This window comes from Strigops habroptila, chromosome 3, assembly GCF_004027225.2.
Source record: "Strigops habroptila isolate Jane chromosome 3, bStrHab1.2.pri, whole genome shotgun sequence".
Taxonomy (NCBI): domain Eukaryota; kingdom Metazoa; phylum Chordata; class Aves; order Psittaciformes; family Psittacidae; genus Strigops; species Strigops habroptila.
The window spans coordinates 12860908-12887173 of NC_044279.2; the positions used below are offsets into that span (position 1 = coordinate 12860908).

The window sequence follows — 26266 nt, forward strand, 5'->3', positions numbered from 1 at the left end:
TCAATGATCTTCTCACACATATCCTACTTGTATTTTACATCTGTGTTTCACCCTACTTTATTGGTAAAAACTGGTAACTTCGTGCATAAGGACTGTGAAGCAAAATCAGTATGCAGAGCAACTCAGTGTGGTGGATTGTGTCCCCTGCACTCTTACGTCAGTCTTTCCCATCCCCTTAACTAAGGCACATCTGTGCTGGTTTTGACTAGGATAGCATTTAAGTTTCCTCATAGTAACCGGTATGGGATTGGCTTTTGGATTTGTGCTGGAAACACTGTTGACAGCACAACACTGTTGATAGGGATGTTTTAGCTAATGCTGAGCAGGGCTTAGACAGAGCCAAGGTCATTTCTGATCATCACACCACCCCGCCAGCGAGAAGAAGTGGGAGGGAACGTTGGGAGCAATGGCATTTGTCTTCCCAAGTAGCTGTTATGTGTGATGGAGCCCTGCTGCCCCGGAGACAGCTGAACACCTGCCCATGGGAAGTGGTGAATGAATTCCCTGTTTTGCTTTGCTTGTGTGCGCAGCTTTTGCTTTACCTGTTAAACTGCCTTTATCTCAACCCACGAGTTTTCTCACTTTCACTCTTCCAATTCTCTCCCCCATCCCACCTTGGGGGGGAAGGAGGAGGAAAGCAAATGGCTGTGTGGGGCTGAGTTGCCAGCTGGGGTTAAACCACACCAGCCCTTTTTGGCACCCAACATGGGGCTCAAAGGGTTTGACTGGAATGTGCTAGATCAAATTTATAACCGTCATTGCTGTTTAGCTATTAATCAGCAGGCTTCCGCTTGCCATAGGACTTGCTTGCCTTATTGTGTATTAGAGTCTAGTGCTATTAGTGCCTGCTTTTTGCTTTTGCTCTCCTGTAGCGCTTATCATCTGCCCCTGCTGTGCCAGGGAACATTCTGATAACAGCAATGGCTGTGCGCCTGGGCTGGCAGATGGCCAGGGCATTGCTGCAGTACTGGACAGGCTGGAGCTCCAGTGTAAGCTTAAAGTCAAAGGGACAGTGTGTGACCTGTGGATGTGTCCACATGGAGCAGGACACCCTGATACGTCTGTGGCCATGGATAAGCCCATGCCAGAGCAGGTACATTTTGACATGTCTGTGGCCATGGTTATGTCTGTGCTGCAGCAGGTATACCTCTGAAAGGAATGTGGCCCCAGGGTAAGTTCCTGCTGAAGAGGTACACCTTGAAGTATCTGTGGCTGTGGATAAGCCCATGCTGCAGCAGGTACACTTTGAAGCATCAGTGGCTGTGCCTGAGGTCATGCTGGAACACCTCAAAATGTGTGGCCTTGGATAAGCCAACAACAGAGCACCTACATCCCTGAAGGGAACTGCAGCCATGGGTAAGGCCATGTGGGAGCAGGTTCAGTTCTAAAGGGACTGTGGCTGTGGGCCATGCTGGAACAGGTATATCACTGAGGGCACTGTGGCCCATGGATAAGGCCACACTGGAATAGGTGCACCTCAAAGCAACTGTGGCTGTGGATAAGTCTATGCTGCAGCAGGTATATCCCAGGAGAGACTGTGGCTCATAGATGAGGCTCCACATGGAGCAGGTAGGTACATCCCTAAGGGACTGAAGACTGTGGGTAAGTCCAAGCTGGAGCAGAGGCAAGGGGAGGAGGTCACTGCAATGTCAAACCCTGTGGTTTGATCCAAAGGAACCAGAGGTGGAGACTGTAATGGAAATATCTTTCAATTGTTGTAAACGGGATTTGAGTTGTAGGAATTACTGTAACAGGAACCACCTGAACCGACGGAGGACAAGCCTCACAAGCAGCAATGCAAATGGAGCAGTGACCCAACCTGAGCTGGCTTTGGTACTCAGTAACCTAACACATCACCTCTCCTGTTCTGAGTGACCATTCTGAGAGGTGGAGCCCAAAGTCATGGACTAGATTAACTCAACGGATTGGAATGATGTTCTGGGTTCAGCTGCAACAGTTATCTTTCTCCTTCTTAGTAGCTGGTGCAGTGCTGTGTTTTCGACTTTAGTCTGCGAACAACGCTGATAACACACCTATGTTTGTTGTTGCCAAATAGTACTTACTCTAAGTCAAGGACTTTTCAGTCTCTCATGCTTTGCCAGTGAGGAGCGGCACAAGAAGCCAAGAGGGAGCAGAGACAGGACACCTGACCCACAGCAGCCAAAGGAGTATTCCATACCATGGCACGTCATGCCCAGTACATAAACCAGGGGGAGTTACTCAGAAGGCCCAGATCACTGCTGGGGTCAGGCTGGGTATCAGTCAGTGGGTGGTGAGCAATTGTATTGTGCATCACTTGTGCTTATTGGGGTTTTTTCCCCTTCCCTTTTTAGTTTTATATTCTCTCCCTTTGTTATTTCCCTTATTGTTGTTAGTAGCAGTAGTGGTTTTGTATTATACATAGTGATTGGACTGTTCTTATCTCAACCTGTGGGATTTACATTCTTTTGATTCTCCCCATCCCGCCCAGGGGGGAAGGAGGAAGGAAGGGAATGAGCAATTGGCTGCGTGGTGCTTAGCTGCCAGCTGGGATTAAACCAGGAAAGCATTGCATACAATTCCTTCGATATTTTCCCTAAAGACACACAAATACAAAATACAGTGGATGGGAAAAAGCATGCAGTGTGACTTGGACAGAGGTCTCGTCTTGAACATACCAATTTTATAACTAATTCTGTGCACAGCTATGGGCATTTTAAAAGAGTCATAAGAATGTGCCATTAAAATAAATGTCATTTCTCCCAGAAGAATAAAAAAAAGCTTTGGAAAATGATCTGTACTTTAGAGATGTTCATATCAGCGTAATAAAGACGCGCATTCTTCCTTCTTCCCTGCATTTCAGCATTCCATAAACCGAGGCATTTAACCTTGCAGAAACACACACCAAGAATTTCTCCTACTGCATTTTTAGAAATTGTTGCGCTCCAATATAAATAATGAGAAAAATTACTTTTTTTTTTTTAAAGGGAAAACACAAATGGGACTGGTTACAAATATGCCTATTCATCTTCTCTGCTTGGTTGGGGTTTTTTGCAGGATCCCCAGTAACCCTCAGCCACATCACACTGGTGCGAATTTATGTTGTACGAATCTTTCCTTTTCTAAAAGGTAAGTTTTTCCTCATGCAGAGTTTTTGCAAAGCAAGTTTAAATCACGTTTCCTGAATTTTCAACAATATGCATCCGCCAAGAAGCTGTTTTCCAGGAGCTCTTCCTTCCACGTAACAGATTGAGAGAAAAAGAGGCAATTATGTAGCCTTATTCTACAGAGAATACATCTGCAAGCGCAACATAATGACAGAAAACCTTTTCATTCTAGATGCATAAGAAAAGCCATCAGGCTCTCTGAAAGAGGCACATTTCTTTTAGCGGACTCATGGACTGCAAAAATACCCTTTTTAAGAGTTGCCCTTCTCCAATGTGGGCAAATTTTATCACTGCTTTCAACAGAACAGTAACCAAATTCAGGCAGATGAACAGGTTACATACCTGTGCTTCCAAATATAAGCACACTCTTCCCCACCCAGCTCAAAGCACCAAAATCAGGCTTATGCACCAACTCTCCCTCCAAAGGCATCAGTCCCTCAGTTCTGAGCTCTTTTTCTGTAACTAGCCACTTTTTTCCTCTTGGACAGCTAGTTTAACTGTCTGAAGTCACACAGGCCATTACCTCCACCCCCTCAATGAAAGTAAGTCACAAAAAGAAGAAAAAACAAGAGACAAAACTCAACAAATTAACAATATTCTCAATGTAGGAAGAAAAAAGCATTAAGCAAATGGTCAGAGTAACATTTTACAAGATACAGCTCTAATGCCTAGAGGAAGGAAATACACTGTCTTTAGAGACCAGCACTGTAGTCTCTTAACACACTCACACACAAAGCTAACCACAAAAACAAAAAACCCAGAGAAAACTAGACTAGTTCCAAACCTTTGTTCCTAAACCCACACAGTGAATTCTGAGCTCAGAATAAAGGGGCTTGTAGCTTAACTTCTGTTCCACAGGAAGAAGATAGCCTCAGATGAAGAGTTAATAATATCTGACAAGATCAGAAGCACTGACCACTGATACATGCAAGAAGTTGCATATTAAAGCACTTCTGCCTTTGCTTTCTTGCTTTCAGCTTCCAGTATGTAAAGCTAGATCAACAGAATGAATCAGGAAATGTTATACAAACTTCACAGCACATACAAGCACACCCAGTCAGATTTTGGAGGCCCACAAAAGACACCCAGAGCTGCTGTTCTGAACAGAATACAAATCCGGTGGAGAGGACCCGTCTGCTCTGAATTACAGCTCTCCTGACACACTCCCCTCCTTCCCTGAAAGAGGAGTCAACTTTGCAGGATACTGGCAAACCAAACATAGCCTCTACAAAACACTTCCTGCCAACACCTTAAAGAAATCCTAAAACATGACACCTGACTGATAACATAGCAGATCTATGAAACAGGGATAAGGCACCTAATTTACTTGTAGCACTGTGAGAATAACCTATCCTGCTACTCAACTAGCTCAGAACAGCAGAAGTGTTCTAACACAGCCCCCTTGCACATGCTTTTTTATATTAACTTGAAAATAAAGGCCCACTTGAGGCCCAATATCCCCATTAGGTATCATTTTAGATCCGTGTAACAAGACTTGCTGTCTGCAGCTTCCACCGCATCTGCTGAATGACAACAGAAACAGGACACAGGGTGAGAAGAGGCTGGTATGCAAACAAAACCTGAAGAATGTCACTGTTGAGGCAGTTAAGTGTTGCCCAGTATCTCAATTAGCAACTTCCTGTCACGCTTGACAAAGACAAACCACATCTGCTCTTTTCACAGGAAGCCACCAGCTTACACGTTCCTCATGGTCTAAGCTGGTACCTTGAGATCTGATGAACACAGGTTTTAAGCTGTCGTAGTTGCTAACAGAGTTACTGGGAGCCGTGCATAGAGCATAGTGTGTGACGCAGTAATTACAAGGTTCAATGCCCTGACCTCATATGAGCATTTTGAAGATAATGTTTCGGTTTGGGTGTTTAAGTTTATTGTTTGTAAATTCAAACCTGCACTAGATAAGATAACAGAAAAATACATCAGGAATTTGTTCCTAACTTCAATAACATAAAAAAAAACCAACATTTGGTCTACTCAAATAGCAACATCCACAGAAAAAACCTGATACAGCATGACCTAGGTAAGTGAAGAGTGAGGTGGATCAAAGATTTGTTAAGCTGCCATGCAAAAGGTCATGATCAACAGCACAAAGTCCACCTGAAAAGAGCAGTTGCTACTGGAGTAACCCAGACATTGATATCTTGCACCAAGGCTGTTCAACAGTACTTGTCCTGCCAGAAGAGGGTCTATTAGATGCTCCAGTCCTACAAGCACCTTTGGCTGCGTGATGGACTCACTCCACTCTTGCTTGTACTGGGGAGCCCAGTACAAGCCTCAGCAGTGCTTGTGTAGAGGAAAAGGAAGACCTCCCTCAACCTGCTGGCAATGCTCTTCCTAGTGCAGCCCAGGATACTGTTAGCCTTTTATTGCCGTGAAGGTACACTGCTGGCACATGGTCAGCTTGTTGTCTGCCCAAGCCCCAGGGCCCTTCTCACCAAAGCTGCTTTCCAGTTGTCAATCCCAGTATGTACAAGCGCTTGGGGTTATTGTTCCCCAGATGCAGGACTATCCTCAGAGGTATCCAGTGACAGGACAATTCATTTTAAAGATAAAACAACAAGTGTAAAAGTGGTCAAATGCTGATATTGGTTGTCCAAAAAGACTGGGGAGCCTCCACCCTTTGAGATACAGAGTCTGATAGCCCTGTGCAACCTGCTGTAGCTGACCCAAATTTGAGCAGCACCACTGAACTAGGTCCCTTCCAACCTGAACTATTGTACAGTTCTAAGATTCAGTGGATGTACAAGCAATGTGAGAACATGATCTTAATTACATTCCATTATAGTAAATAACATTGAAGGAATTAGCCAAAATTCAGACTGCTTTTATGCATAATTTTTTAGTATTTGACAAAGCTCCCAAATTATAACTCCTTAGTTACTCAGTTTTGTGCATTTGTTAGACAAAATGTGACAGAGATTCATTTTTCTTCTCAAAATATATAAAACAATAGCCTCCTTCAGTAAGTGCTGAGAAGATGTAGGTTTCAGCAATACACTGAAGTACTAGTCTTTACCACTGTTGTATAAGCAATGTTGTGGTGACAGTTATATTTTTCATCTCCATTACCTAACAAAGTTGACCAAAAAAATTAATATTTGCAGTTTGTCATTTACAATCCTCACACTGACTAATCAAGGAAAATGTCATTTAAATTGAATAAAAAACATAGCACTAAAACTCAGTATCCAATCCAATTATAAAGATTTTAAAGCAGTAGAATGAAATACCACCACATAGAATCATAGTTAGGGTTGGAAAGGACCTTAAGATCATCTAGTTCCAACTCCCCTGCCGTGGGCAGGGACACGTTGCACTAAACCATGTCACCCAAGACTCCATCCAACCTGGCCTTGAACACTGCCAGGGATGGAGCATTCACAACTTCCTTGGGCAACCTGTGCCAGTGCCTCACCACCCTCACAGTAAAGAACTTCTTCCTTATATCTAACCTGAACCTCCCCTGTTGAAGTTTGAACCCAAAAAACATAGTTTGAACCTACCTTTCTGCAATAATTTGATCTCTCCATTTTCTTTCTTGATTTCATTCATTATTTTGTGCTTCTTCTTCTCTTTTTGCTTCTTTTCCCTTTCTTTAATTTTGTCTTTGATTTGAGCTGAAATGCAAATATTTTACAATTAAGTAGGAACAGAAAATTAATGGTCATATGCATGTTTCATATTACTCTTATGTAAGCTCTATTAAGAGGATAAAAGGTGAGTTATGAGGAAATCCCTGTACTTATAACATGAAAAGCTAATATTCATCTGTTGCATAAGCCAGTATAAGATTATTTAACTCAGGCAAGCTCTGCTTCTACTGTATATGCAACAACTCAGCATGTTAACCATATACAGCTAATTTTTGCAGCTAATTTTTGCTTACTCCTACTACCCTCAGCTCTTCTTTTGCATCTGTAGTCGTCTTATTTTATTGAGATTCAAATTACATTAGATAAGGCATGGGGAAAGGAGCATGGTTTGTATTTTCCTGGGTGCACATATACACTATCATAACCTCACATAACTATCTTCACATAGTCTAAGCTTAAGGCTTTTGCAAGTAGCTTGGAATGAAGGCTTCATTTGTCTGCTGCAAAATCTTTTACACTAAGATCACAGGCTACACTAACGCATTCATAGCAGCAAGATGTAATTAACAGAAACACATGAAGTGTGCTGTATTTGCACAGCAGACACAATGCATTGGTGCTTCCCTTGCTTGCCTATAATCAACAACAGTCTACCAGAATAGTCTCATTATTTATTTACTTTCTTGTCAAGTCACTCCAGGTTTTTCAATTGTTGTCACACAAAAGAAGAGCCTTTAGGCAGACTTTCCGCATGAACAATACTAGACCCAGAAGAATTCATAATTTCAAGGAGTAATCTTTTCAAGGCCAGTTTAATTCATTTTTGAGGACGAGCATTTAGGGAAGCCAGATTTTACTAGGCTTAGACACACTGCAGCCAGCACTTCATGCCCAGCTCCTTGGGCTGAAGCCAAGTACCTGCTCCAAGAGTTGACTGGGCTTTTTAACCTTTGCTGGGAAAGAGGAACTGTGATTTCAAGCTTCTACATACTGTTATGCTTCAGAATGCTTTCTCAGTAACACAGCTAAGAGACTATGCTGATGTTTTATTTATGGTACTTGCATTATAAACCTCATGTGGAAGCAAAAAGAAATCCAATTACATTTTCCCAAGCATTTCCATAAAATAGAAGTGGGTATATTCACTACTAAAAAATCAGAAATATTCCTCAGAACCAAACCAAAGCAAGCTTTCAATTCTAAAAGACAATACAGAGTTCCATAACCACGCTATTTATGAAGCATGTTAATAGTTAAACAAGAAGTTCAAAGGGTTGACAGTAACCCACATAAACAAATGCACAACAATGACTCCACAGTATTCCTATCTTTCATTTTAGGAGTCGTCTAGTAAGGCTACAAAACATGAACCCTAGCAGTTGTTAGGATGAAGAACATATTTTGGGAAGAGCCTAAGAAAGAAGATAAAAACCAAGAGAGATGGTAATTGAGGCATGTTTGTTGTCTATCCACAAATCAAGATGAACAGTGGGGAAAGAACAAAAACTACACTGGCACAAAAATAAAAAGGAGTAAGGTGGCTGTGCTTAAAACTGTCTGGAAGCCTTAGTTCTAAGCGACTGAAACAGTCATGTCCAAGAACAACCTTCTAACAGTTCAATGAGAAGGGATGACAAAGCAGATTCATCTTACAGCAGGCCATGGAATCCATCAAGTTTTCCTAAACAAAACAAACACATGCTTTCTAGGAAGAGGTTAAGCAGACGTGAATCTTCCTCTCTAGCCTCTTCTCCCCCAGAAGAAATGCCCAAATAATAAATCCCCTGCAACTTAAAGAGTATGAAGTAGGAAATAAATTATCCAACAGGAGTTTAAGTAACACTGTGAAAGCAGACACTCAGCAAGGGGGCAGTACCATCAGGCTTGATTTGTAACCTGCACCGAACGTTCAACTCTGCCAGGATTATAATTATAATGGAAAGACCTAGATCTTATCTCAACATTTGCATACTGTTAAGAGGCACACTTGACTTCTGCTATCACTTACAAATCAAAGAAAGATTGAAGAGCATATACAAATGCTAAGTCTTGTTGAAAGAGGAAGACAGACAGACTGAAAGAATCCTTTATTGCAGGCTCATGAATAGCCTCCCAGGCTAATGAATCTTCCAGTTTTGTCAGAAGCAACACATAAGGAGGGACAGAGAACAAGCTGAAACCTTTCAAAAGAGCTTCTAGTTTATTTTCGCATCTAGAAAGCAATTAGCAGAGTCAGTGGTGAAATGTTCCAGACAAAAGGAAATCTGGAAATGTCCCATGACTTTCTCCAGCCACGGCCACAAGCAAATCGCACCTGAAGCAATTGCAAATACAATGTAAATGCAGCCGAGGAATATTTGAAGTAAACTAAACTTAACTATTTCCCTTTTAGAAATCACAGTACTGTAACAAAACCAGTGTACAGCCTGAGGCAAGTAAAGAACCTGAGGCAAGCTGAGAATCCCAATTTAAACGTACAAGTTCTCAGGTTTCCTTCCCCAAAGCCCACAGAATAGATAAGCAATAGATGGTAGAGTTCTCCTTAAAAAAGGCATAACCAAACAATGAAATAAGAAAAAAATCAATATATAATCTACCTCAATATGAGAGTCATTACATGGACTAACACTTGGTTTTAGGTATCAGTTCAAATGTCTTCAGCTTCCGAGTAAGAAGTAAGTATTTTCTAGCCTGGCTGGCAGAACTGAAACACAATTCTCAAACCAAATTCTGCAGATGATTCTCCTCTGTGATAGATATTCCATTTCACAGCTCTCAATGGGATGCAGAGAGAAAAATCAACCAAATTATTTTAAGATTCAGTTTACCACAGAAACCTATTGCAACTTAACTATGCCAGCTCTGCAAAGTCAGTAAATTTAGAAGCATCCAATAGCCATTATAACCAATAAATGTGATTCAAATATGCCCATGGCACAGATACCCAACAAGGAAGGGCAAGTGCAATTCTCCAAGTACAGTCTCCACACTAACTGCTGGCACCATATTATGCTGCCCAATAAAGCTGATATATTCAACACAGGCTAGAACTCTTTGGGACTTCCCAAAATGCCACTGACCAGTATCTCTCCAAGTGTCTTCAGTAATATAAGGTATCAATCCCCTCCAGCTATACATAATTGCAGTCCAAATCTCACTTTCTCAGCAAAAAACCATGAAATTTCTTCACAAAACCCTGCTTTAGAACAAATTTCTCCAACATTAAGTAATTTACAATCTACATGTTGTAGAATAAACAACCAGTAAGTGAGGCTGGCAAGGGAAAACTTGTTGAACAAGTTAAGATCACTTGGAATGCTCTTGTACAGCTTTTTTGAGGTCTACCAGTAGCAGCTACTACTGATCCAAAACCTGAGGTCATCTTTCCATGCCCACAGAATATCCTGCAATTAGCTTTCACCAATGCTGCTTCTAACAAATTAAAAGAAAAAAGCTTGAGCTGCTGAGAGAACAGGATGAGATGAGTCCCCAGGGAAATAAGGCAACTCAAATGGTCAGTGATCTGGACAAGGGAGCTTCAAGTACCAATAACTATTACCTCTGTATGTCACAGCATTACAGTCGCCACTGGAATAGCTTCAATTTTTACACTGATAAAAAAAAAATGAAGGTTCAGAAAAACAATTAATGAATTTAAGTTTCATACGCTGATGGGAAGCTCATCTGAGTTCAAAGTAAGGTGAAGGGGCAGTTTGACTCAAACAGGGAAGAAAAGCTTTGTAAGAGGACTTCATTCTTAAAAGAACAATATATATAGATGTACCAGTGACAAGAAGCTGAAGTCTGACATCCCTAGTTCATAAATTACCATATTACAGGTTTTTAGGTTGAGGGGGTTTTTATTAGTAAACAAAGGCACAAGTTAATCACAGAAACAACAAACAGTTGTAGTCTATTATTGGAACTTTCTCCACAAGGGTTTGGGTACTTTGGTTTGGTGTTTGTCTGGTGGTTGGTTTAGGCTGGGCTTGGTTGGGGGGTGCGGGGGTCTGGGAGGGATGGTGTTAAAGTCCTAGTCTAAGTAAAATATTAAAGAAATAGGCACAGCATATGTTCTGCAGGAAATCACAAAAACAGTTATCATAACCCTTCAAAATTCATCAATAATACACAACATTATGATGTGAAGCCACTGAAGCATATCTACATTTCAATAGCTATTTTTCCATTTTAGCAGATACTAAAAAATAGCATTCCAGCAATAAAAACTTTAGGTTTGTTTAAGCTGAGCTGTTTGCTCTCTCCCTTTGAACAAAGATAAGAGATAATCTGGGGTCTGGCAAGGGATAATCAAAAGATTAGTCAGGTACTGAACATGATGATTTGTCTCACATTCCATGTTTGTTGTTTTTTTAACTACTGGATCCAAACAGACACGATAATTTCCTGTTATGTCTGCTCTGCTTTGAAAAGGGAGAGAATGCCAAATCCTAACAGTTGGTATCCTGGTTCTTCCGACAAGCGAAAGTCAATCAGTGCCATGAATCACACGTGAAGTAACTGAAAAGAACACTTTATAGCCCTATAAGACACTAGCAAAAGAAATTTAATGTAATAAAGGCTCTCTGGGAAAATATCAGTTCCTCTACTACAGATTTAAATCAACGCCTTGTTGTATCAGCACATCACTCATACCAGAATCCTTAATCCTAAAATCATCCAAAACCCCAAGCAAGGCATCATTGCTCTACTTGGTCGGCACACAGCTGGATGGCTGGTGTCTGTTTCTACTCACTATATGGTATTGAGACAGCCAACAGCTATTTCTCCTTAGCCCACTGCTCACTGCTGCTGCAACAGCTTCCCTGTGATATTCAACACTCAAAGAAGTCAGTGGTCATGAAAACACCATCTTATTGTTCATGTGATGAATTTTAGGGACTAGCTCCAAAGAGCAAATGATTCAGGTCTCTCCGCATTTTCCACTGTTTCGTTTTGGGTTTTTTTTTCCAACAACTACATTAAGGACAGTTATGACTAAAACTGTAATTATTACATAGAAACTTTTCCTATGTATGCACAAACACTGTAGCACAGTAACCCTGAGTGTCTTCTCACGTCATTGCTCGCTGTACTATGTGCTCTTCCTGCACACACACAGACTTCCTATTCCTTTACATACCTCTAAATACATTACAGCTAAAAGCCAAAAGCTTGAAGTAATTTGTACCCAGGGTAGAGATGGAAGAACCCTGCATCTTTTCATGAAGTTCCCTTCCCCCATCAAAATGCACTTTTGCTTTCTCATGCTTCGGACAGAGAGCATGTTGCGCAGGAAGTAACTAGTCACAGACTAAACAGTTTGTAAATAGTCCCTACTCCAATTAAAGGAAAAATAAAATTCCAAGCACAGCAGGAACCAGCAATGGAAGCTCCACGACGAGCTGGGCTCACTCCTTCACTTTCAAGCTATAGTGCTTGAATTTAAAAAGCCTCTATTATTAGTTATTTTTTACTCTTGCTGGAAGCCAGGTGCCCACCAAAGCTGTTCTATCGCTGTCCTCCTCAGCTGACAAAGGAAAGAAAATACAACAAAAGGCTCAAGGGTCAAGATAAGCACAGGGAGTGATAACTCACCAGTTACTGTCATGGGCAAAACCAGACTCGACTTAGGGAAAAACTAATCTAATATATCACCAATAAAATCAGAGTAGGATAATGAGAAATAAAATCTTAAAGGACACCTTCCCTCCACCTTCCTGGGCCCAACTTCACCCCCACATTCTCTACTTCTACCCACCCAGCAGCACAGGGGGATGGAGAATGGGGGTTGTGATTAGTTCATCACACATCTCTGCCACTCCCTCCTCCTCAGGAGAGGACTCCTCACACTCTTCCCCTGCTCCAGCATGGGTCCCTTCCATGGGTGCAGTCCTTCAGGAAGAGGCTGCTCCAGCGTGGGTCCCCACAGGATCACAGGTCCTGCAGCAAACCTGCTCCAGCCTGGGCTCCTCTCTCCACAGGGCCACAGCCCCTGCCAGGAGCCTGCTCCAGCGTGGGCTGCCCACAGGGACACAGCCTCCTTCAGGCATCCCCTTGCTCCGGTGTGGGGTCCTCCATGGGCTGCAGGTGGATATTTGCTCCACTATGGCTGCAGGGCACAGCCTGCCTCACCATGGGCTGCACCACAGGCTGCAGGGGAATCTCTGCTCCAGTACCTGGAGCACCTCCTGCCCTCCTTCTATGATGACCTTGGGGTCTGCAGGGCTGTTTCTCTCACATATTCTCACTCCTCTCTCTGGCTGCAGTTGCTGTTGTGCAATAACTTTCCCCCTCCTTAAATGGTATCCCCAAAACACTACCACAATCACTGATGGGCCAGCAGCAGGTCTGTCTTGGAGCTGTCTGGCATTGGTTCCATCAGACATAGGGGAAGCTTCTAACAGCTTCTCACAGAAGCCACCTCCATACCCCCTCTGCTACCAAAACCTTGCCACACAAACCCAACACAACTCTACTAAATAAGCTAATGCCGTGAATATACCTTTTAAATTACAGAGTTCTGTAGAAGTAAGTATCCTTGTTTGAAGGAAATACAACACCCAAGAAATGAAGAGATTTCTAGATGTCTCATTCAAGTTCACAACACAAGTGTCAAATTCCATATTCTTTGGTTTTAATGTCACAGAAACAGTACAGCCAGGAATGAAATGCAGCAACCGCAGTATATTAAAGAAGTGTTATGTACAGACAGGAAGAAATCCATTATGAAGAAGTGTTCTACCTCACCTTCCTAAATGGCATCTGAAGAATGTTTTCACTTTGCAGTGAATCCCCATGATAAACTGAATTAATTCTGAGTGATCTGCATACTTCCTCCTCAAATCCAAAAGCTTCGACTTTTTCTGGACGTTGGGTTAAGCGCATAGTAAAAGAAATGGAACACATACTGTATTTATAAGGTAAACAGCCATTTATAACTAAAGGCCATAGTAGAAGTCTTTTGTTTCCTAACTGGGTAGGTACCTTGTCATAATGATTACAGTGATTTCCTAAGTATTAAATAAAGGGACACAAATTCAAAGACCACACCATTCAAGCTTCAGAAATGTAACCAGATCTCTGTCTCTATTGCAAGCTTTCTACAGACAAAAATTTAAATAGAGTGCACAGAGAACAAGTCAAGTGGGAAATGCTCTGTAGTAGATTAAATGCATCGTGGTCACTGTCACACTGTGAAAGTCACACCCCGAAGCCCATGCACAAACTGGTGCAACTCTGTCCCAGCACTAGGGCAAGCTTTACAACCTGTCCGACACCAAAAGCTGCAGCTGCTTTGCATCAGCTTTCCAGATGGTAACCCATTAGCAGTTAGTCACAGATCAGGTTCAAAGTATTCTGCCTCTCTCTCCTCCCTTTGATTTAAGGGCTGTCACAGCACGTCAGGCAAAATATTTACAAACTACTGCTAACAGACACCATCAATATGGTTAACACCAACAGTACTGTAAGTGAAGGGAAGGGGCAGGAGGAGGGGAGTGCAAGCACATCAGTCATTGTCCCTTCCATCAGCATTCTCCTCCCTTTATACAAACACCCCTAAAAATAAAACCTCAAGAAGACATGTTTATCTGGTTATGCAGATAGATGAAGCACATTTAATACCACTATGTTAACGGTTTTGACACCTGCACTTTTATTAAGTCATACAAGGAACAGTGGAGAGCAGGCTTCCTTAACTTAATGAACATAAAGACGCCCCTACAGTATTCCTGAGAACCGCCAAAAGAATTACCATAGCTTTCTCATTCCAATAACCAGAATATTTGGCTGACATCCTTTTGAGTAAGTTGAAGATCCAAGATACAACTAAAGAAATCCCCTTCCCAGACAAGAACACTTAACCAAGTCCTCCAGTGAAGCGGAAGACAGACAGACTCCTTTCAGATTCAAAACACTCCCAAGAAATTTAAATCTAATCTTTACAATTCCTCTAATCTTTGCACTTCTAAAGGAGACCTACATGCAGAACTGAGTAAGCCAAGTTTAAGCTCAAGCTCAAGCACTGGGGAGTTGCATCAGAAATCGGTAGCGCAGAACATGACAGCTGCAAACAAGGCCTCTACGAGAGGTTTCAGATCTGATGTTTCAGACTCGCGATCCGATGCTCAAACAGACCTTGTTTCAATGAAGAAAAATTATTTATTACTCCACAATCAGAATAAAGTTCTGCTGTGTAACTCACACACAGAGCTGCAATCTGGAGTACAGGAGGGGCTTTCTTTGTTCTCCAGCTTAGAAAGTAAATGATTTTGTTCTGTCTAGCAAAGCTTCACGGTTATTTCACAGAAGCTAAAAGGGGACAGGGTCCCTCAGGAGAAAGATACACTGCTCCAAATTATACCTCAACATTTAATACTTACATTAACATCACTACCAGCTCTCAAAACTAAACTGCATATAAATCTTGAAGATCTAAAGAAATTTGAGAAGTCCTTCTTCCTCTCATACACTCCACTTAAAACCCTCAATATTTTCTAGACGTTGTGATTAGTGGTGTATCTAAAGAGAAATGTATTGAAGAATTCAAAAGACAGTGATCAAGAGGCCTCACAAGCATGACAATGACTGCTGACTTCAAGGAGTTTGGCAGGGGGAAAGGGGAAGTGAGGCAAGCCACACAGTACAAAAAAAGGGGGGGCAAAGGAAATAGAAGTAAACAGAAGAAGGAAATGTTTAGCAGAAGAAAAAAGATGACCTGACTAGCAAGATGCATGGTCCCAGCTCTAAAGAAGTGGAAAAAAAGAAGATCCAAAACTTAACTGAACTTAATACACCTGAAAAGTGCCACTTCTTGAAAGCTTAAAACCCCAAAGTGTCATGAAACCCAAAGCAATAAAGTTATCAGAAGAATCACTGGTAAATTCCCATCTGAAATCTATTCTAATCTATCCTTCAAAGACATCAGGAGAAAGAAAGGGGGGGAAGGGGGAAAATACTAGAAGTAAAAACCAGAGCTACAGTACCATGTTCAGCCTTCTTGCTCATACAGGGAACCCTCACCTGCAAGTTAAAAACACCAGTCTCATTCTGTAACTTACTTGCACACTAAGGTAATCTTACCAGCGAATGGATCATTGAAGGGAAAAAAAAGAAGAACAATAAAAGGAGGGAAAAGGAAATTGTACACAGAAATGGCAAGAAAAACAGGAAAGATGGTTCATGTGCGTGGATGACACCTTACAGCGAGTCCATGGACCAAAACAAAGAACTTTGGTGTCTTCTGAGGCAGTGGGGAGTGGCCGAGCTGAGCTTTGCACTGGTAAGAAAGCAATTTCAACCATGACCTGCGAGAGCACACTATCAGTTAAATGACTAACTGAATCGGTAGTCATAAACTGGAACAGCAATCATTTCTGTCAGATTCACACCATGTTTCCAAACAAGAATAGTTACGCAACTTCCAACTCCACTGTCAGAATGTACTTGACAAGTGAAATTTAAGCTTAAACAGCGTAAACCTCACATCTGCAAGATAAATCATGCATGTGGCAAAATGTTCTTCTACATTCTCTGCATGCTAGATCATAATCTCAGAAGGGTTCACTCAACTCCATTCATTTAACTGAAACACAAGCTGTGAGGCCTGGTTCTGACTCTGCAAGTTAAAGGCCTTTCCAATAAATTAGAAGACCAGAGAAATTTGTAAATGAAGACTCGTTCAAGGAAGAAAATATAAAGATTTTGAAGAGCTTTAAACACACCATTCATCTTGGCTTCCTACCACTCAGCAAAGAAAGATGCCTCAAAGCTAAGCTCTCTTACCTAGTTGCAAGCAAAGGACAAACCTCACCTTCTATAATCAGCCTTTTTGACCGGTAGGTGAAAAATCTGCTCGCAATTTCTTCCTCAGTGTCAACATCCCTTATCCCTTCTTAGAAAAAGGAAAACACTATCCCTACTACTCAAAGTCCTATGATGACACTTTCCATGTGCAGATGTAATTTGTTCACTGTGCACCCCGATTCCCTGTATTATCTTATCTACACCACAGTCCCGGCAATCCCGTAAGACCAATTTTGTCATTCTTTTCCCTGATCCCCCTAGCTTCATTCCCCATTTTCTCCAGCACTACAGTCTGTGCAGTGCCTTCCTCTCTCTCGCCAAAGTACAGCTTTTTCCCTTAGCATCATAACCGCTGTACGTAGCAGAGTATGCACACAGCTTACAGATTAGAAACTCCACCCAATTCACAGACACTGGCACCCTTCTTAGTACAAAGTTCAGCTGGGAATTCCACCCACATGCAATGGATCCGCACTTATGCTACAAAGGGAAGGATGGAGTCTTCCCATCCTCAAAACAATCAAGGAAATCTCACCCTTTCCACCTGCTTGTCTTTCAATCATTTCACCTCTTTTAGAGGCTTCTGCGCCTCCAGTCTGCTCATCTGCCCAATTTTCTTTTGGCAGATGCAACCCTGATACGTGCATCGGTTCTGAAAGCTATGAGAAAAAACAATCAATGCTGTCAGTTCCATGTTGCTGCTCATTTTCCACAGCACCAAAAGCAAAACGGTTGTCTAACTGCAGACTCCAGGGAAAGGAGACTGCACTTGCCTACATTAGGTTGATTTTTAGAGAGTATTACTAACCGCACATACGACAGTTTCTGTGAACTCATCACACATAAAGGGGCACATTTCATTCCTACTTTCCCCCATATATTCTGTGTGTGCAAACCTCCCAGATAATTGTTATACAAAATCCTCTAAATTCACGCCAATGTCATCTCTGTAGGCCGCCTAAATTTTTCTCTCTCCTTCCATCCTACCCTTCCTCGCCTTTTCTACAGCACCTACGCTTACATCTTTTTGCCCCAAAACAAGATCAGAATCACCTCCCTCTTACACAGCTTTTGCATGCTATTTCCTCCCTCTTTCAAGTCAAGATCTCCAGTTCATTCTTTCAACATTCACTGCTGCAACCAGAGTCCCTGTGGAATCTTCTTCTAGTCCACACCACAGTCCCAGCAATCCCAACACACAAGCTCTGCCTATTCCACCTTCCCATGTCACTCTCAGTTTTCCTCTTTACTTAGGATTCTGCATGCCTCCCCCCCGTCATTCTTTTCTCCCTGTATTGAAACTGCATTTTTTCATTCCTTTATTATTCACAGGATTAACAGTACAAACCTGTTCTTTAAGCTACAGTCAAATACAGACCCACTTTTAAAAGGCTGGCTGCTCTCAGCAGAAGACTCAGTGCATCCCTCACTTCTTACAGCCTTCTCTGCAAAAATACAGTTTAAGGAACACAATTTCTTTCATTTACATAGGAAACTACACCACAAAATTTTAGCTTTAGAAACCACTTCCTCTAAACAGAGAGCTGGAGACCTAGATGCCAAACAAGCATCATTTGTCTTGGAAGATGTTATTTGTTGCCTGTACTTAGGTTTTCACAAAGTAAAGGTTAAAAGATCAGTTCTGAGCAAACAGCAACTAAAAGGTCACGTACTTGTGCCTGACAGATACAGGTTCTGAGAAAACATCCTTTCCAAATACAAAGTGCAGAATCTCCTCCTCTCTCAAATCACTGCTTCCAAGAGGGTTCAGTTAACAATCATTCAGTTGACACCACCAGTGTAGTCATTTCTCTTACCAATGTGCAAAAAACATTTCACCCTGTTACTGTAATATTGTTCTCAGATTAACGTGATGGTGTAATACTGTTTGGACACTATGACAATGTGAGTGAAGATGGTTGTTACTTCCACAGCTTTGCTAGAAAGATATTGAGCAAGTTTCTTAGTGGCTATCCTTGAAGACAAGGAGACTTCACCAACATCAAACATGTAGCAGGCACCATTTCTGAATTCCTAAACCATCTTTGGACAGGAACAAGAGTAAAAAAAACCCTAAAATCATAGAATCACAGAATGGTTTGGGTTGGAAAGGACCTTAAGGTCATGTAGTTCCAACCCCCTGCCACGGGCAGGGACACCTCGCACTAAACCAGGTTGCTCAAGGCTCTGTCCAACCTGGCCTTGAACACTGCCAGGGATGGAGCATTTACCACGTCTCTGGGCCCATTCCGGTGCCACACCACCCTCACAGTAAAGAGCTGCTTCTTTATATCTAACCTAAACTTCCCCTGTTTAAGCTTAAACACTTAAATGAAGCACTTGAAAGCACTGAAATGACAAAGTCCACTTGCACACCAGAAATTGAGAACCCAGGAACAGCTGAGATCCAAGATACCTGCAACATGCCAACCAAAAAATAAGAATTGGAAAAAAGAAAAACCCCACATAAGAACACCTTCAACAACAACAAACATACACCTCAAAGGTAAGTGAATCAGAGACTAAGACATAAGATACCAGTGGAAATTATTGGAAAATCCAGTAAGGCAGCCAGACAACGTAATCAATAGCCTAAAAGATATATTGATCTTAATTGTTCTCTGCAAGCTTGGCTCATCCTGTAAGTATAGGTACAGACCACAAAGTAACCTAAGCCTGCATAATAGCTATAATTGTTCTTTCCTTTGAAAGAAAGGAAGCTTGCTTAAACTAGGTAATGGAGTGAATGCTTTGAGTTCTTCATATTTCAATGTAAATGACAAAGCATCAACATCTGGTTTAAGGTCACTGGAGACTGAGAAAGCATACACTGGAAATAAAAGCATGTATTCTTGCACTGTCTTCATCTACTGTCTTTTACTTCCTAGGCATGTACTGATGACCTCAGCCAGCAAGAATCTAGCCTAATATCTTGTCTTACCTGGTATGGCCATTTTTGTCCATTAATAAACTAACCCAGCACTCCTCCCCTTTTCCTGAAGGCCTCAAGCATTACTTGGAAGATTTTAACCCTGTGATCTTCAGGAAATAAAGCAAACCTGAAGCAGCAACTAAATGAGATTGCATAAGCCGTAAGTATCTACATTTTAACTGCATGCTCTGCAGTACTCAGTGACTTAGCCTGTAAAAAACAACAGCCTAATAAATGAGATCATTCAGGACTGAATTTTAAAACTGGGGGGGGGGGGGGGAAGGGGGGTTTAACATGTGTTCTTCTCTCTTTTCCCCCCAGAAGAATGACAGAAACTCAGTTTTGCTCGCAGATCTCTAGTAAATCACTAGGCACCCTTATTTCCCTAATAGGTAAGAAAACCTAAGGCCTCTGGCAGCTTCTAGCTGACGCCATCGCTAATTCCACACCCCCTTTTTTGACAGGATTGACGGCAGACTAAGCCGCCACTGCCTTCTCCACAAACTTACACAACGCCAGCGCTCTCCCACCAGGGTCACGCCCGCAGTGCCCCAGCCTGGCTGCCCGCGGCTCTGCCGAGGGCAGGGCGCAGGGGCACACAGGTAAAGCCCCTGTGAAGCGGCCCTGCCCCGGGGGCAGCGTGCCGAGGCGGGGCGGGGGCAGCCATTCTAACGGCTCGACCCGAGCATCACGACCATTTCCTGCTCCGCCACGGCAGCTACAGCGGCTCAGGACACCTTCACGTACAACACACCATACCCACCCTGCGCAGCCCGGGCTCGCTGCCCTTTCCAGACCTTCCTCCAGCCCTACTCCCAGCCCTCTCCTTCCCGCCCCTCAGGCTGCGGGCAGCGAGCGATCCCCCCGCGCGCCGCGCACGACCACAGCGCCCGCCCCTCACCTTTCGGGAACAGCAGCTTCACCTCCCCGTTCTCCTCCCGGCCTGCCACGCTCAGCGCCCCGCCGCCATCTCCCACCGCCGCGACCACGGGCAGGGCCCCGTGCTTCCTCTTCTCCTTGTCCCGCTTCTCCTTGGGCCTCTTCGGCTTGGCGCTCCCGCCGCCAGCGCCGGCCGCCCCGCCGCTCCCGCAGCCTCCCGCCTCGCCGGCCAGAGCCAGGCGGTGCCGGTGGTGGCGGTGCTGGTGCGGCTGGTAGGAAGAGGAGGCAGAGGCGGACGAAGGCAGCAAAACAGCGGGCGACAGCAGCTTCCGGGGCAGTTGAGAAGGGAAAGCGAAGCCCCCCGCGCTGCCGGAGGGGCCAGAGGAGAGCGCGGGGAAGCCCCACGCCGCGGGGTTGCTGTAGCTCGGCACGACCGCTGGCAGCGGCAGCGACTGCTTGCTGCTCCCGCCACCGCCGCCCCCTTCACCGTTGACGCGCTTAGTACCCTTCAGGCTCCTCTCATCGGCTCCCTTCATCTTCTTGGCGGCTGGCTGGGACCCACGGGACACCTTCGCGTCCGGGGCCGGCCTAGCGCCGAACGGCTCCAGCTCGGGCGACGCCGCGCCACGGACAGGACTCGGCGGCTCCGCCATTTTGGGCTCCTGCTTCTATTTACTCTCGACTCGCCTCAACCGACAGAACCGGGAGGGGCAGGGGGGCATCCCCGCCTAGCCCAATAGAAAGAGGGGGCGCCGGAGAGACAGCGGGATTGACCAATCGCAGGGCGAGGAGGGGGAGGGCTCTCAGGGGATTGGTGGCGGCGGGCTCGGCTGAGTACGCAGTCGGAGGGGACGGGCGGGTGCCGCTGTGAGGCTGGGTGCAGCTGCTGCTGCCCGGGGAGGGCCGCGGGGCGGGAGGCGGTGCTCGGGGCGGGGTGTCCCGGTCCCCAGCCGCGGTCCGCAGCCCGGGCGGGGGTAGCGGGGAGCGCCCCTAAAGCCGGGCAGGGTCAGGGCAGGCAGCCACCCAGAGCCATGGCGGGCCGGGCGCGGCAGCCGTGAGGGAGGCTCCGGGCTGAGGGACCCGGGGAGCCCCTTCTTGGGGACCGGGGTAGCCGGGCTGTGGCGCGTTCCGGCGGGTCCCGGGAGCCGGTTTTCGCTAATTCTTAAGGTTTTGGGTTGCCGCGCTGCCGCCCAGGGCGGTGAGGGCATCGCTGCAGCCCCGCGGGATGTTCCGTGAGAAAGGCTGCTGTTCGGGGATAGGGAAGTTGGGAATAGCGCCTTTGCCGGGGTTACCCTGTGAGCAGCCCGTGGGGCGAGGCAGCCGATCTCCTGGGCAGAGGCAGCCGCATCGCCCGTGCTGGGGCGGCGGGGTCGGGTCAGACGGAGCTCTGAGCACCAGCGGCGCCCGGCTGAGCCCGAGTGTTCCACAGCCTCCCAGGTCATGGGAGGGAGTCAGCTCAAGGCCTGGGAGCTCTTGTGGGCCTGGTGGCAGGAAGGCAGGTGCTGCAGAGGTTTGCTGCTCTGAGATAGTCGGGTGTCAGTCTCATCAGCAAGATCACTGACATCAGGCTGCTGTGCTTCAGTAAAGAGGTTGCGCTGCTGCCACCTCCAAAGCCGAAATAGCAGCGTGGCCTATAGCATAGAGTCATCACAAGCAGGAGCCCTCCACAGCCATGCCTCTGGCATCTGCAGCTGCCACGGACCTGCTCAGGTGCAGCAGAGAGTGAAATTCTCCCTTGGGAATTGCACCCAGTGCAAACAGGAAGCAGACACAGAAACCGAAGGTGAGCCCTTGTTTCCTGGATTGTTTGCACTGCAGGTCTCCTACTCTGGTCAGGCGTACCTGCAAATCCTCATGTCACAGTGGAAAGAACAGAGTGGCCACCACATTACGCTTTATCTGGCAGACTGCTGCCAAATCGAATTGCTGTGTGTAGTTTTGTATGTGATGTATTAGCAGACAGGTTTTGAGATTAGATTTCTTTTGCTTCACACACTATTTTCATTTGAGCTGCAATTGATCAGCCTCCGAATAAGCTTGCTCCTAGCTCTCCGGCTATCTCCTGCTTTATCTTTTACAAATTGTAAACCAAACAGAATTTGGTTCAGTGTTCATCTCGGCAGCAGTGAAGAATACATTTTCCGCACCCAGCCAACTCTGCTTAAAGGATTTTTTCCTCAGATGATTCAGGCCTCGCTACTGTGAGAGTGTATTCTCGAACTGTTTCTGGGCATGATGGGGAAACTGGCATCTGCATCAAAGCACAGGCAGAGCATTTCACAGCATGTATTTGAGCTGTAGTCAACTAACATCCAGTCCCAGACTGAAATCCAGGTACAAATCTACCTGTATGTATGTAGGCTGGTGTAACTAGAATAGGATTACGAATATAAAGGTGACCTTCAGCTGCCTCAGAAATTTATTACTTGTATCATAGGTGAGGAAAAACCTATGCATTTTACTACTCTAGAATGAAAAATTGTAGGCACCTCATGGCACTATCTCAGCCTCGCAGGCCTTACAACACACTTCATCTTACTTTTATGCTGGTATTGATACCAAATCCACCATACATTAAGTTCATTCAATAAGCTTCATATAAGACACAGCTGTGTTTTCACCCTGTCACTTTTGGGGGCTTTGATAAACAGAAGAACAGCATTTCCTGAGAGCTTTGATCTTTAACTAGAGTAAATGCTAGGGAGTGCTTTCAGCCCATGAAACTTGACCACAACCTCTCTGAAATGCCAAAATCACCTAGGATTACATCACTTTTCTCCACGTGGCAGGCTTGGCAAGATTTACTAGGCTAACTAGGTTAGATAGCTGAATATCTTCAAAGGTATTGTCTTATTAATGTAGTTAATAAGACAAATTTTCATATTTCTGAACTTCTTATTGGACATGCTGGATACTTAAATAAAAATGCATTGACTCATAATGCAACATATTGATGTGAAAATGGACATGAAGATAAAACTGGTGGGAGGCGGAGCCATAGCCCAAAACTGGGTGCCAAAAGTGACATGTAAACTAACAAATGTGCAGCGAACTTGGACAGCTGACAATATGCTACTAAACTTCAGTCAAGCTATTGTTGCCTGTGCTTGTTGAAGTACTACATCGTGCTTGTAAGCATAAGCCAAGCTTTTATTAGTGAATTGGTTAGCAAAATCAACTGGAGCAAGATGGCAGAGTACCTATTAGGTGTAATTGTTGCTTGCTGGAAAGCAGCATGACTAATGTTTGGAGCTTTCTGCTGCTATCTCATGCCCATTTGTCAACAAGGACAATTATAGGGTGCTTGAATTCAGAAGCCGGTTCCATGTTTTCGGCTCCCACAACCCTGCTGCTGCGTGGTGGCCAGGCTCCAGGAATAGGTGGTGTCCCTGTCACTTGTTGTGTCACCCAGCATTGTGATGTTGCCGTACCTGTGGTGAGCACACATTCCAAAACATTTAAACCCAGTTTCAGTGTGTCTCTCTTTCTACTTCTTCTTGCTTTAATTAAACCTCCACAGACAGCCACTTATGAGCGAGACACAAATGAAATGAGAAACACCAAAAATACTTCAGAATAAGAAAAGTCTTTGAAAAGCAAAGAGTAAATACAAGCAATATACCTTACATGAAATACAGGTTAGAGTCACAGATTTGTTCTGATGGTAATTCAAAACAGTGGAATATAAATGCTTGTAATAAAATGATGTGATCTTGTAAAACACCACTGAAAACATTGCCCCCAAACCCAAAGTGTTACAGTAGCATCTCGTGTCACAATGCCAGCCCCCCCTGTGCAGTGACTGCACAGAGATCTGTGAACTCAGAGAGCCCCTGTGGGGATCCATCCTTGGTGGAGTGACAGCAGCACAGTCAGAACCCAGAAACACAGAGACCTGTTTTAGTAGAAGACTTTAAACTGGTTATGGAAATGATATCAATGCGCTTTTCTCTATAATTTTATATGCACATAGGGAAATCTATGGAGATTTTCTAGACCATGAAAGCCTAAAACAGGCAAAACTATAACAGCAAAAACGCCAGGCATGTGTCAGTCCAGTACCCCACATACATTAAGGACAAGCTTACCAGAGTATTGGCCTGCTTGTTACAAATGTGTTGTCATCTGAATTAGAATAACTATGAAATGCTGATATATGGTTATTAATCAAACCTTTTGTTTAAATACCTCTGTCGTTTCAGTAACTAAGGAAGCTAAACAAGTTAGTGTATATGCTCCCCTAAACTCTGCCAAATTTCAGACGTCCCCTATAAAACAAAAAGCTGCATGTAACTGCTCTCCACTGACTGAGTTACATTGTTTGGGCTTTCTGCTCTTAGCTCCTACCAAAGTGATGCTCCAAAACCTCACTCAGGTCTCCGAGTAGAAATACAACTTTCAGAAGCATTATTTAATCTCTTTATAGTTTCAATAGTTTGTTTTCCATGTGCTTCCTTTCTTGGTTTGGCATCTCTTCAGTTCCTAATTCAAGCATGGAAATGATTGTGCCAAGAATAAATGGAAAACATTTGATAACACTTGGACATCTTTATGCTGTTCCTTGTCTGCAAAATTAGCTAAATGTCATTTTTAATGCTATTTGTCTTACAATTCATTAAAAGTAACTTTATCCACCTTTGGAAACAGAGAAGAAAACTAGCCACCTTATGTGCGCAGAATGTGCTTCCAAAGGGAGCTTCATTATGTAGAAGTGTGATTTATTTTAGAAAAGCCTCATTTTCCATAGTGGAAGTTTTCAAAACAACCAGTGGCGTATCCAAATACTTCTGCAATTACCACACAAACAATTGAACTAAATGAGACTAACTCGGTTCATAGCTGGGAGCTGCTGACAGCATGACAAGACTTGATGCAGAAGGGTAAGAGTTTCCACCCCCCATTGTCCTTCGCAAGGGACACTATCCCCACGCCTAAGCAGCGGGAATGTGCAGCCCAGCATCTTTGAGTAAACACGGGACAAAGCCACCTTTATGCTAAAAAGCTTTTTCTTTTCCCTTTCTTTAACCCCACAGAAGCAGCGGGTGTCTCTTGTCTGCCCACTCAGGGGTGCTGGGTCAGATGTTTGGGACAGGGGCAGAGCAGGCTGCTGGGGACAGTGATGGGTTTTATGACACTGTTCATCTGCCAACACTTTGTAGAATCCATGAAAACCACAAAAGGGAGTTTACACTTCAGAGAGGACCTACAATAATTGTTTCTTGCTTAATGGTTTTTCAAATAGCTACATATCGCTGTTGAAACAGCTCTTCAGTCTTTATAACTTTTTTTTCCCTCACTTGTGTTTAGCATGTGAAATGCCTGAGCTCCTACATTTCTGTTTGTGAAGTGTAATAACAATCACAGCAATGGAGCAAACTTGGAGACTATTGATATACGCAATTTCAAGTTACATCTGCTTGCAGTTGAAAAGATAATTTGCTGTTGTCTTCATAGCATCCAAAGAAATTAGACTATTTGAAAGGTTCTTGGGAGTTTTCAATACAAAAGGAACATCATGACTGAAACTTGAGTATGGAAGTAAGAGGATACAGGTCAAGCAAAACAATTTCTTCGCATCGAGGGAGGAGGGGAAGTGGGTGAAAATCTTACTCGTGTTCTTATTTTAGTAAATATTCATTTAGAAATCAATTTTCTTCAAATGAAGCTGCTGGTTTGCAACTCTGGAGGTTTTACAGGTTAACACCCTCCTCGCTACCATTTGAGATACCCAATTTCTCTTCTGCTCAGCACAGATAGTTACATGAGTAGTCTTTTTTTTTCCTTTTCATTTCCCTTAGAAGCCACTACCATTGTAACCACCTCCATTTCAATTCCCTCAGGGTCTGACCACACCAAGAATTATTCACCATACCCTATCTGCATTTTTAAAC

General features: G+C 43.9%; 1 protein-coding gene across 3 annotated transcripts in view; it reads right to left on the reverse strand.

Moving 5' to 3' along the window:
- RSBN1L (round spermatid basic protein 1 like) overlaps window positions 1-21105 on the reverse strand; it is a 56855-nt gene extending 35750 nt beyond the window's left edge. For 2 of the 3 annotated variants that reach the window (XM_030478045.1, XM_030478043.1), the window contains exons 1-2: window positions 20398-21105; window positions 6668-6781 (exon numbers count right to left, since the gene is read on the reverse strand). In XM_030478045.1, coding sequence (XP_030333905.1) covers window positions 6668-6781; window positions 20398-21028 — 745 coding nt within the window. In that variant the 5' untranslated portion in view covers window positions 21029-21105. The remainder of the gene's footprint in view (window positions 1-6667; window positions 6782-20397) is intronic. The other variant, XM_030478044.1, reaches the window with a different exon arrangement.
- Window positions 21106-26266: the final 5161 nt, after the last annotated feature.